The sequence below is a fragment of the Bubalus bubalis genome, chromosome 2 (genome assembly GCF_019923935.1).
Source record: "Bubalus bubalis isolate 160015118507 breed Murrah chromosome 2, NDDB_SH_1, whole genome shotgun sequence".
NCBI lineage: Eukaryota > Metazoa > Chordata > Mammalia > Artiodactyla > Bovidae > Bubalus > Bubalus bubalis.
Window position 1 is genome coordinate 174,327,192 of NC_059158.1, and position 12,075 is coordinate 174,339,266.

Sequence of the window (12,075 nt, forward strand, 5' to 3'; positions counted from 1 at the left end):
GACCAGGGAAGGGAGCAGAGCTTACCAGCCCGGGGCAGGGACTCGGAGCCCGGGACCCGCGCTGACGTAGGCAAACTGGGTGCCACCGGGGCCCCTTCGCCCCTGGGAGCATTGGGGGATGGGCGACCAGCCCCGGGCGAGAAAGGGCCCGCTTGGGGCTTCCTATTTCGGGCGCGGGGGTGTGGGCCACGCCCCGTCACGTGACACAGGGGCCTTTTAAAGCGGCAGCGCGGGCTGGGAGCTGCTGGTCCCAGAGTCCTTGAACGCGTTCTCGGTCGTCTTTCTCAACCTAGCCCAGCTTCACCATGGTGGACGCCTTCGTGGGTACCTGGAAGTTAGTGGACAGCAAGAATTTCGATGACTACATGAAGTCACTCGGTGAGGACGGCTCGGGATGCTGGGCTTGGGATGGATGCTCTGCTGGGGAGGGCTGGCCGCGTGCCCGATCGGAGCAGTTCTCTAGCCCTGGCTAGATCCTGCATGCCTGCTGCATCCCTCCTGGTCAACGTTGGGGAGCCAGGGGACGCGGAGAAGGTGGCAGCCTGGGCTAGGGCATGCGAGGCCTGCTGGGAGGGGGCTTTTTTTTTTTTTTTTGCCTCCCCGTGGCGCATGTGGGATCTTGGTTCCCCAACCCAGGATGAACGTTGCCCCGCTGCAGTGGAAGCGCGGAGTCCCAACCACTGGACCGCCAGGGAATGCTGGGAGGGGACTTTAACGATCTGAACTTGGTCAGAGAAATTCGCAGGCAAGGAGGCGCCAGGGGGCAGCTGTGTCGGTTGATGTGGGGGGAGGGCAGGGAGGCACTTTCGAGGAAGTAGGGCTTATGATCTGGAGGTAGGGGTTGTGGGTAAAAGAGGAGCACTGATTGAAGGTGAGGAGGGAGGAAAAGAAGCATGGGCAGTTTAGGAACTGGAAACTGAACCGTGAAAGGGAATAGAATGGATGGGAAGTGTCCTAAGGTCTAAAGTAGCTAAGTCCCCAGGAGAAAGATGGAAGGGGGAACAGCTGTGAACAAGAGGAGGAGGTAAGATGGGCCTGCAGAGTTAGCAAGAACCCCTGCTCCTCTTTGTTGGGTTAGTTAGGGTAAAGGATTGTTGCTGGAGGTTGCCCTTTCTCACCAACCAGCCTAGTGGTAGGGTAGGGCAAGAGGCCCCATCATCAGCTGCAGCCTAAGGATAACTGCTCATTGGAGAAGTATCTGGTTAGGGGGTGCAGCAAAGAGGCCTGAAGCAAAGCCAAGACCTAGTAACAGCAGGGAGGGTCTTTGGCCTAGGAGGGTGTGGTGCCAGGATGGAGGAGAATGAAGATTCAAAGAATCTTGCAGAGTAGGACTCCAGAGATCCCCATGCCTTGGTTCAACAGATGGAGAAGCCAAGATCCAGAAAGAGTAGAAACTTGTCAAATCAGTTCCACAGCAGAGCTGATGTGAATATCTAGATTTCTAAATCCCAACTCAGAGCAGTTCCCACTACAGGCCCTGGGGGTGGGAGTAGTAAGAACTGCTTAATTCATCATTGACCTCAGCTAGAGGGAGAAGGTCATATCCCTTCTCTGGAATCTCCAACTATGAGATGATCCCAGTTCCCCAAGCTGGGATGGGGAAAACTGGATGGTTGAGCTAGGCTCCATGCCTTCCTCCCAGGGGATGGCTGGATTACAGCAGTTAACCAAGGAGGGAGGGGCTGGGGGCTCGACCCCAGGCACTTCCCACCTGTTCCTGACCCCTGAAATAAGGACAAGTGTTGACTTTTGAGGCCAAAGTGCTCAACTGCCCCTCTATGCTAAGCACTATACCCAATGACTCCAGGAAGGCAATAATTCTTGAGAGAAGTAGGAGGCCCAGGGCAGTTCTTAGGGAAGATGGGATGCCCAGAGCTAGCTCCACACCCCCAATCCCCAAAGTCTCTCCTAGCAGACATTAGAACTGAAGACCTAGGTCCCTGAAGTGAGTTGCACCATCCTTACCACCCTTGCTCCCTTATTTTGCCCCAACTTGGATTAAGTCTAAGAATCCACCCATCCTGTTTGTACAGATGGAAAAAATGAGAGGCCAAAGGGAAGAAAAGACCCTCCTCAGCTCTCAGTAAATAGCTTCAGCTTCATTTCTAAGTGGAATCTGTCTCTTCCTGGGTCTCCTAATTCTGTAACTTGTTCTTAGCTCAGTCCCTCACTGACTCCACAGTGCCTTCCTTCCTCAAACACTCTACACCTCTGGGTAGGTCCTAAGTAAACAGAGCTCCTTGCACAGTGACAAGGTCCTGCTGTGTGCTGGGGAGTGGGATTAGCCTAACTTACTCTGATAACAGGTGCGTGATCAGTTGTGTCCAACTCTGCGACCCCATGGACTGTAGCCCACCAGACTCCTCTGTCTTTGGGATTTTCCAGGCAAGAATACTGGAGTGGATTGCCATTTCCTTTTCCAGGGGATCTTCCTGACCCGGGGATTGAACCTGCATGTCTTGCATCTTCTGCATTAGCAGGCAAATTGTTTACCATGCGTCACCTGGGAAGCCCCTGATAACAGGGGGCGAGGCCAAATCCCTCAGTGGCCAGGCAGGGTGGGCCAGCAGCAGCACAGCTGCAAAGGGTGCCTGAGCCTCTTTTATGTTAAACCAAAAGTTCTCAGAGGACGAAGAGGCCCAGCCTAGTTAGTGTCAGTGATCTCAGGCACACTTCGCGGCCTCAGACCTAGATGAAGTGCATGCTGGGGGACAGGATGGCCCAGGAGGAACAGTGAACAGTTTTGGAGCCTAAATTCAAATTTAGATAAACCACTCATCCTTTCACTTTGGACAATACTTCACTCTCAAAGCCTCGTTTGTAAATTGGGGATAATAAAGCCAACTGTTCAGAGCTTTTATAAACATTAAGTAAAACCACCCGTGTAGCCAGGCATATCCAGGGACTTTCCACCCACCACCTCACCAAAGCCTCTGCCCTTGGAGAACAGCTCAGCAGAGACTGTTCGAAGGGGAAGTTGGAGGCGAAAGGCCAGATATCAGGGAAACCATGACCTGCAGGGCTCTTTGTTCCACACTCTCTTGCAGCATTGGGGAAGACTTGCTGAGGCCCAGAGGGGAGTCCCCACAGGAGACCTGGACTGGAGGTCTGACTGCCTACCACTTCAGGCCTCTCCTAAAACTGAACGCTGACACCAACACCCCCTCCTGCCTACCTCCTAGATTATGGATAAGAGGTTTTGAAAATGTCTTTGTTATCATTTATGGGGGATGAGCACCAGTGCATCTCAGAGCAAAAACTTTCAGGAGTGGAAAATCCTTGTCCATAGGTTCCAGAAGGCAAAGTCCACATTTCTTTTCTTTCTTCCTCAGCCTGTGCTTGGAAAGCTGCTCAGGTGGCCTGGACGAGAGCCTTGGGCTCCAGCCTTTTTTAGCTGAGCAGTAAAGTGAGCTCTGCAGTCAAACATTCTGGATTTGAATCCCAGATTTGTGACCCTGGGCTTCACCTCACTCTCAGTTTTTGCATCTGTAGAGATACTAGCATCAATCCTGCAGGGAGACCGGAAGAACTGAGAGAGACTTAAACGTGTGGTTTTTACCACACAGGAGGCACTTAATAGTAGCTTATTCTACTCTCAGCTCTGCCACTAACTTACTGTGAGGCACGCTTGTCCGTTAAGTTTCTCATGTCTCATGGAATCAGTAATGTCTCTTTACTGCACAGAGCTAATGGGAAAAACTGAATTACAAAAAGCCATGAAACGTCTTTGAAGGTTCTCACCCGCCTCTTCTCCCTCCCCCACATTCTGGTCTGAGTTGGTCACTGAGCCCCTTGTACTTCGCCTCTCGCTCCAGCTCATGCTCATACCCTTCCCTCTGCCCTCAGGTGTCGGTTTTGCTACCAGGCAGGTGGGCAATATGACCAAGCCTACCACAATCATCGAAGTGAATGGGGACACAGTCATCATAAAAACACAAAGCACCTTCAAGAACACAGAGATCAGCTTTAAGCTGGGAGTCGAGTTCGATGAGACCACAGCAGATGACAGGAAGGTCAAGGTGAGTTGAGGAAGGGGCCATGAGGGATGGAAGGCCCTGAAGGGGAATAGGGTGTCACCCTATTGTTGCACCTTGAGGGGTGGGCTGTTGTGGGGGATTGAAGCCAGCCTGTGGGGTGCTGGGATGTCCCAAGTGCTAAAGGCATGAGTCCTGTCCTCTTGTTCTCTTCCCTGTCTTCTTGGGAAGCATCTACCTGTTGCCTGTGGGACTGGACTGCACAGAGCCAGGATATTCTGACCTCAGTGTCTACACCAGCTCCAGTTGGGTGACCTTGCACATGGCATGCAACAGCTCTGGCATTCCTTCCCCTTCCATAGATGGCGGGGAAGTTATGTGGACATGGCTGTGACCTCGAGTACTTTAGGAACAATGCCCAGAAGTCAGGGTCCTCAACTGAACAGGTGATCCCGGCCGCCAGGAGCCGAGGAGACAGCTGAAGGACAAGAGGTGGAGACCTACTCAGATGCTTCTTCAGCCTCCACCTCCTGGGTTTGGTCAGTGACCCTGAGAAACCATTTCTAGTGCTGCCAGCCTACAGGGAAGAAAAGTTATCTTCTGGATGGAGCATTGTCTTTGGTGTGTTTGTAGTGTCTTTTTGCCAAGCCTCCGCCCCTCTCCTTCCAGGGAGGAAGAGGACATCTGCGTCCAGTCTCAGGACTTCTTGGCAGCTTGTCTGCAGGTGGCTGTCTTGGCTGCTTGCCTCAGGCTTCCTGGCCCGAGCCAGGCATGGGAGAGAGAGAACAAAGGGGTTTTGCCCTCGACAAGGTGTTCCTCTAGCAGCACCTTTCCACTAGACCCTATCTCTTCTTCCTCACAGATGCCCCCGATGACAGGAGAGGGTCTAGTATCCTCCCTGTGGAGGAAGCTGGAGCCCAGCCCAGGATCACACGGGAAGCTGGCAGCATAGAGGGGATGGTACCCCCAAATCACAGCCCACCTTGGAAAGAAGTGCTTACCCTACCATAAACCTTCACCTCCTTGAGCTAGCCTATCTTCTTGAAGGGCAAGAACCCCAATTAAACACAATAGTAGCTCTTTGGGATGCCTCGGCTAAAAATAACTTGCTGAATGGACCAAAAACTAGAGGAATGGGAATGAGGAGGAAGGGGGTGGTAAGGGTGCACACCTACCACCCCTCTAGCCCCAAACACATACACACAGCCTCTTTAGATCTGCTGGTCCATCAGGGTCCCCCAGCCTGGCTTAAAGCCCCCAGATTTCTAGAGAGACCTGAGAAGAGTTGCCAGATGAGAGCCAGCTGATGTAGGCTGGCAGCACCCAGAAAGACAAAGTGGACATTTGACCAGGGCTATGGAACACCCCAAGGACACCCAGTCCCAGTACCTGGCAGTTGATGCTCACTTATCAGCTGGAGGGGAGAAGCCATAGGATATGGACCAGGGGGCACAGGAATACGGATGAGACAGTCTAATCTTCCAACACCTTGCATCCCCAAGGTTCTTTTAGACACTATGTGTGATCACCACCAGGAGTCTCAGGATTATTCCTCCTCACCGGTCTTTCCCAGGATTAGGCTGGTACCCCGCTCCTATATCTTAGAGGGACTGGGGCTGTGGGCATCACCCAGGGTATGGGATAAGTGCCCATCTTGAAGGCTGGTGGCACTTCTCAGAGCCAGGCTGTCTGACTTCACTGTACTGCCTGCTTCTCCCTTCTTGCCCAACAGCTGAAGGCCCCTCTTCCAGCCAAGCAGCAGTGGTGAACTAGATGTCTCATGGGACTAGGTTGGAGGTGGGCTGGCTGAGCTCTGGTTCTCACACCATCAATAGTTTGGGTTAGAAACTAAGTCCTTTGTGGCCCCGGTGACCAGACCTCTTCTTGCCCCTCAATCCTAGCTCAGATCTCAGCTCAGGCCTCTACCCTCTTTCCACAGTCCATCGTTACGCTGGATGGCGGCAAACTTGTCCACGTGCAAAAGTGGAATGGACAAGAGACATCACTTGTGCGGGAGATGGTTGACGGGAAACTCATTCTGGTAAGATGGATTAACTTTGACACCTTACCCAATTGGTTTCTATTGTTCCTTCAGCCAAGCCTATTGTGCAAAGCCAAGGTCATGCCCTGTGACCAACGGAGGGCGGAGGCAGGCCTGGGTGGTATTAGGACTCGTAATACTGTGGCTTTGGGCTTTGTACATGCCTCTGCATAAATCTCAGCTTATAGGGTGCATGACTTTGGACAAGTCACCTTCTCCAACTGTAAAGTGGGTACTAATAATGACAACCTTGTAGGACTGCTGGGAAGTCTGAAGGAGAGAATGGTTGCAGAGCACAAAGCCTTGCTGGTGTGGGAGGACTACAGTAGGCACACTCTACAGCCTTCGTTTCATCCTCCGCATGGGCCCATTGCCTTGCCCAGGGAGTAGAAAGCACAGCCAAATGTGATTCGTGCCCTGTAGGAAAGGCTCCCATCTCCTAACCCTTTGGGCAGGGACAGGCTGGTGATGGGTTGGGCCCTGACAGCGCAGTCCTTTCTACTTCATTCCAGGCTCACTCACCTCCTCTCACTGCTTTCCATGCCTGGCCTATTGCAAGTACCTGACTAAGGCCTGGGTTGAAAGCAACAACCAGGCTGTTGGATCTGTCTAAGGACCTCACTCAAAGAATGTAGCCTTGACTGAATACCCCCCAGGGGTAGAGACAGCAGTCACTTGTGGTCTCTGCCTCCTTATTCTGTAGGGTCTTAGGTTTTCACCTCAGCATCTTCATTGCAGACCTTTTTGGGTCAGTGTAACCTGCTCACTGCATTCTTGCACTCACACAGGGCAGGGGTCCCTGCAGTTTAGAATGAGGTACCTGGCTCTGGTGGGAATGTGATATACAGGACTAAATACTTGCTGGGCAATCAGGCTATGGTGAAACCATGGGCCTGGCTGTATGATGCCTGGAAGGATGATGGGGGCTTTGGCCTCTGGCCCTGGCACCACCCTAAGTTAGGGAAAGAATGGAGAATTGGTGGCCTAAGATAGTCCTTTCCCAAGAGTCTCTGGACATTTTTATTCACCTTTTTATCTACTATGTGCCAGGCACCTTCTTAGGCACTAAGGATGGAAAGGAATGGTACAAGGGAAAGAGAAACACTCTGGGATCTTGACCAAGTTGCTTCCTCCCTGAAAGCTCATTTTCCAAAATCTCTGCAAGAGGAATTACAATCCCTAACTTAAAGACTTGGGTGGATTCCCTGGCAGTCCAGTGCTTAGGACTCAGCACTTTCACTGCCGTGGTCCAGGTTCAATCCCTGGTATGGAACTAAGATCCTGCAAGCCACATGGCACAGCCAAAAAAAAAAAAAAAGACTTGGTATAAGCATTAGGAAAAAAAAATCTGTCAAGAACCTGGCACATAGTAGGTAGGCAGTAAATGAAAATTATTATCATGAAGTAGTAGAGGGCTCTCCCCATCAGAATAGAGCGTTCCCAATACCTTCCATGCCCACGCCCTTGCCCTAATCTGACTGTCTTTTTTCCAGACACTCACCCATGGCACTGCAGTTTGCACTCGTACTTACGAGAAACAGGCATGACCTGCCCTCTCCTTCCACTGACTGCTCTTCTGCCAGTTGGCTACTCCTGGACTCGGCACCAGATTGCCTCATTTTTCTCCTCTGGCATTTTGTATAAATCCACCTTGACTGGGGAAGTTCTCCTGGAGTCAGGTGGCACCGGCCTGGATCCAGTTCCGTTCTCATTGTGTCTGTTTGTTTTTTTAACTGCATCCAAAGGGTGCTCTGAGGTCAATAAAGCAGAGCCAAGGCCACCCAGTTGCCTTTCTGCCTTTGGTGACATGATTCTGGGATTCTCAGTTTCTGTGTGTGTCAGAGAGTAGGCAGAAAAGACTGCTACTCAGGAAGCAGCACTGGATGAGATTGAAATGGACAGTCTCAGGGACAGTGACAGCTGATCACCTTACATGTACAAAAAATACAGTAGGTGTAGCTGTACCTACACCCTGCCTTCACAGTGCCCCCTCCCTAAGTCCAAATGAGCTAGGCCAACCTGGAATAATCACTCAGTGACAGGACTTCTGAACCATCACCCCTGGCCCACCCTGCACTGAATGCCAGGGGGTCTAGACAGCTGCTCTTCTCTGTGGAATGCTGTGGTCTCTCTTCAGGCTTGTGCCAGTGGTGGTGGGAGAAAATGCCCACTGGCCAAGATGACTGCTGAGCTTCTGCACATGTGCCAGGCCATTACTCATGGTTACAAATTCTTACTGGTTCTCCAGTCAGCCCTGGGGGAGAGGTCATCTGATCATTACAGAAGTGAGGGCTTATAAGTGATCTCCTAAGAAGGCTGTGACCTGCTAGTGCCTCTGGCTCTGTACCTTAGCTGGGCCGCTCTCCAAGGTCTAAAGTGACATATTAAATGTTTTCCTGTCACCTAATGCAGCCTCAATGACTTTTAAGTCTGTAAGTTTACAGGAAGAGCGATTATACTAATAAGGACTCTCAGTAAGTTTAAAACCAGACACACTTCCATTTAGTACCAGGAATTTAAGCAGAAACCTGAAATGGAACCAATTGACTCACACTGTAGTAAATACAAAGTAAAGCAATGATTTCGGCTTGAGCTGTCTGGTTCAGTGGTCTGCTGGAATGTCACAAGCAAGCTAAGTCACTGCAAACAATGTTTTTCTGGCTGTGACCACTGGCTGTCACTTCTAACATAGCAGAATCATGTTGGGGGGATGGAGAAAGTGAGCACCACTTCTTACTGTGTTCTCCCTCATGCTGCCAGTCTCCCTCTGCCCGTGTGCTGGATGTCACAGAGACCATCCACCAGTCAGGCCAGGGTAGGTAGGCCAATAGGCAGGGGCCAATTACGCTGTTCAACTACAGCCAGACTCCCCCGCACAGCAGTTCCTGTGGCTCTAGCCTGGACTCCTGTACAGGAATCTGGCTCTGGCAGTGGCAGCTGGAGAGGGTAATACGACCTCCTGCTGAATGAAGTTGGGTGAATGAATGGGAGAGCTGCAGGGGTCACTTGCAAAGGGCCCAAGAGTGATAAGGGAACAACTCATTCAGGCAGATGCTTTTGATACCTAACTTCCAGACTTGCCTGTGACACAAGGGGACGCCATCTCCCATGGGAGAGAAGAGGGTGGGAGGCCATATTCTTACTACTGAGTCTTTCTAGGAGCCAGGGCTTCAAAGCACAGGCTCCAGATTCCTTCTCTCAACCACCCTCTACGCTCCGTTCTCACTCCTTGTGCTTCTTCTTGTGCTTCTTCTTCTTTTTTTTCTTCTTTGCTGCCTTGCTGTCCTTTGACGTGTGTCTTGGCCTCTTGCCTGTATCACTCTCAGAGTCTGAGCTGTCGGAGTCAGATGACTTCCTGTCTCTATGTTTCTTTTTCTTCTTTTCCTGAAAAAAAAAAAAAAAAAAAAAAATTAAGAACTCAACATTATATGTGTGTATTTGCTTTAAAAAAACATGGCATGTAATCATTAGGGGATAACAATAAATTAGAAAACATTCATAATAAAATAAACTACATCTTTAAGTACTAACAAGAAAAAGTGCTCAAAACAAATGGAAAAGGATCAAGTCATAATGCAGTAGGTATTCTAAGTTCCAAGGTATATAACATATATACATACCATATGTAATATACATTTACATATATAAATTATAATATTTTGCACAGTAAATTATAATACACATATTTAACATACTTGAATATACTTAAAATCACAGAAAACAGTGAAAACGACACAAACAGGCAACAACTGTTAGCTCAGGAATGAACTGAATACAGGGAAGCTGGGGCCCTTCACTGTCCTTTTTCATTTTTTTAAAATAAGCATTTACTACTTTCATTTTTAAAAAGCACAAGATATTAATGCTGAAAGTCAAGTCCTTAGAGATCACCTGGTCTCTCAAGAGACAGTACCTCACATGTCTGAGAATAAGAGAACAATAGATTGAGAACTCCTGACTCCCAGGCTGGTTTCTATCAGACCCAGCTGCCTGGGGAAATAACAGCCATCAATTAATAAGGCCCTACCTGCTGCCCTTGAATATTTATCATCTCTAACTTTCACAACCAACCTTACAAGAGTAAACTGATATAGAACTTTCTCAACACTCCAGACCCACCCCACCGTGCTGCCAAATTAACAGCACAAATGCACACAAAGAATGAGACACAGACCCGTGGGCTTCTGTAGGGTACTCAGAGCAATTTTTAAGCATTGCATAAACCTTTTCCTTGGACTGCAAATGTGTATGTTGCCTTGGTAAGGTTTCTAAGAGATTATGGGAGGAAAAAAGAGTAGATGAGGACAAGGCTGCTGCTTCTCCCATAGGCTTCCAGTCAGCATTCTGAGAGCTGTTAAGTCTGCCTGACAGACCAGGTCTTGGGAGCTGGCTGTGAGAAAACAGTGGACCAAACACAGAACCAGGTGTTACACCGAGACTTGAATTCTGGCTTTGCCACTTATATTACTCTCATGTAACCTTGGGCAAGTCATTTTACCTCAGGGTGGCCTAGTCTCCTCAAACGTAAAACAGAGATAAGACCAGCACCTATGTCATACGGCCATGATGAAGATTTAAAGAGACAGCATCTATGGCTGGAGAAGCTGATCACTTGCCCCTGATCACACAGGTAGGGTTGGGATATGCATATAGATCATTTGACTGGAAATCTGAATTTTTCTCTGTAGCACATGGCCCCTCTTCCTGAACAGTGATGGAGGCCTCATGGTAAATGGTGGTCAGAACAAGAATTTTGGAACAAGACGGAATTAGGCTCAAATTTCAACTCTGCCACTTACTATGTGACTTAGAACAAGACTTAACTTTTTTGAACTTAAGTTTTCTTTTCAGTAAACTACAAATAATAAATACCCACTTCAAAAGATGCTATGAGGATTAAACATAGTAAGAACTGTCATTAACTATAGTGCTAAGTAAGTACTCAGTGATAGCCAGAAGTATCACACTATTAGAGAATTCCCAGGATGTTTGGACAGTCTGGCCAAGTATCTACAGCAGATAAGTCAAAGTTCTAAGAGAAAATTAAACCAAAATTCTTTCTTGGGAGTCTCCAGTGGAGCAGAAAGCAGGGAAGCTTGCCAAGCCCATGTTACCAAGCTGTAGGAACCATGGCAGGGAGAAGCTGAGAATCGACAGATCCATGATTTGGCTTATGGTGTTGCAATCTCCTGGATGGCAAGATCATGGACACCAATCACAGGCTATCTGGGCTTGGCAGCCTTGTCAGTTTTTGCCCCTCAGGTAGGACAGAGTCCTGGAAAAGTAAATAAGCAAGTGCAGAGTCTGGCACCAATTCCCCCAAGCCTGGCCCACCCTTGATAAATAAATGAGAAAGGAGAGTAACAATACTACTTTACAACCGAATACTTTAGTTTATCTAGCTTTCCACATCTCATATCTAGTAATAGTAATCTGGTAAGGTCAAAATTCAGGAATTATTATTGCCATTTTACAGAGGTGAAAACAACTGAAAGAAGTGCATTAAGCTACACCAAAGACAAGAACAGGGCTTCCCTGGTAACTCAGCTGGTAAAGAATCTGTCTGCAGTGCAGGAGACTCTGGTTCAATTCTGGGTCAGGAAGATCCCCTAGAGAAGGGATAGCCTACTCACTCCAGTATTCTTGGGCTTCCTTGGTGGCTCAGACAGTAAAGAATCTGCCTGCAATGCTGCAGACCTGGGTTTGATCCCTGGGTTGGAAAGATCCCCTAGAGTAGGGCATCGCAACTCACTCCAGTATTCTTGCCTGGAGAATACCCATGGATGGAGGAGTCTGGCAAGCTGCAGTCTATGGGGTCGCAAAGAGTCGGACATGACTGAGCGACTAAGCACAGCACACACAGCAAAGACAAGAACATTAAACTTTCTAATCCAGAGTTTGGCATTATTTGTACTTTGCTCTCTCTCAATGATGAATGCTCAAAAGGAGGACAGAGAAGAACAAATCACTAGAGAACCCTGGCATGATAGAATGTGGCCTCTAGCTAGCAAGCAGGACTCAGGAAAATGGTCTTCTAGACCTCAGTCTTGACATAGAAGC

General features: G+C 49.1%; 2 protein-coding genes across 5 annotated transcripts in view; one reads left to right on the forward strand and one right to left on the reverse strand.

The window, feature by feature from the left end:
• The first annotated feature begins 276 nt into the window (after positions 1–276).
• On the forward strand, positions 277–7,795 carry FABP3 (fatty acid binding protein 3). 2 transcript variants are annotated; one of them, XM_025295194.2, is made up of 5 exons: positions 681–745; positions 3,048–3,196; positions 3,847–4,019; positions 5,914–6,015; positions 7,509–7,795. In XM_025295194.2, exons 1-5 carry the CDS (start codon positions 696–698, stop codon positions 7,560–7,562), a joined length of 528 nt encoding a protein of 175 aa, XP_025150979.2. In that variant the 5' UTR covers positions 681–695; the 3' UTR covers positions 7,563–7,795.
• A 695-nt stretch (positions 7,796–8,490) lies between these two features.
• ZCCHC17 (zinc finger CCHC-type containing 17) overlaps positions 8,491–12,075 on the reverse strand; it is a 51,449-nt gene continuing 47,864 nt past the window's right edge. For all 3 annotated transcript variants that reach the window (XM_006054590.3, XM_025278562.2, XM_044937991.1), the window contains exon 8: positions 8,491–9,399. In XM_006054590.3, the coding sequence (XP_006054652.2) occupies positions 9,238–9,399 (162 nt within the window). In that variant the 3' untranslated portion in view covers positions 8,491–9,237. The remainder of the gene's footprint in view (positions 9,400–12,075) is intronic.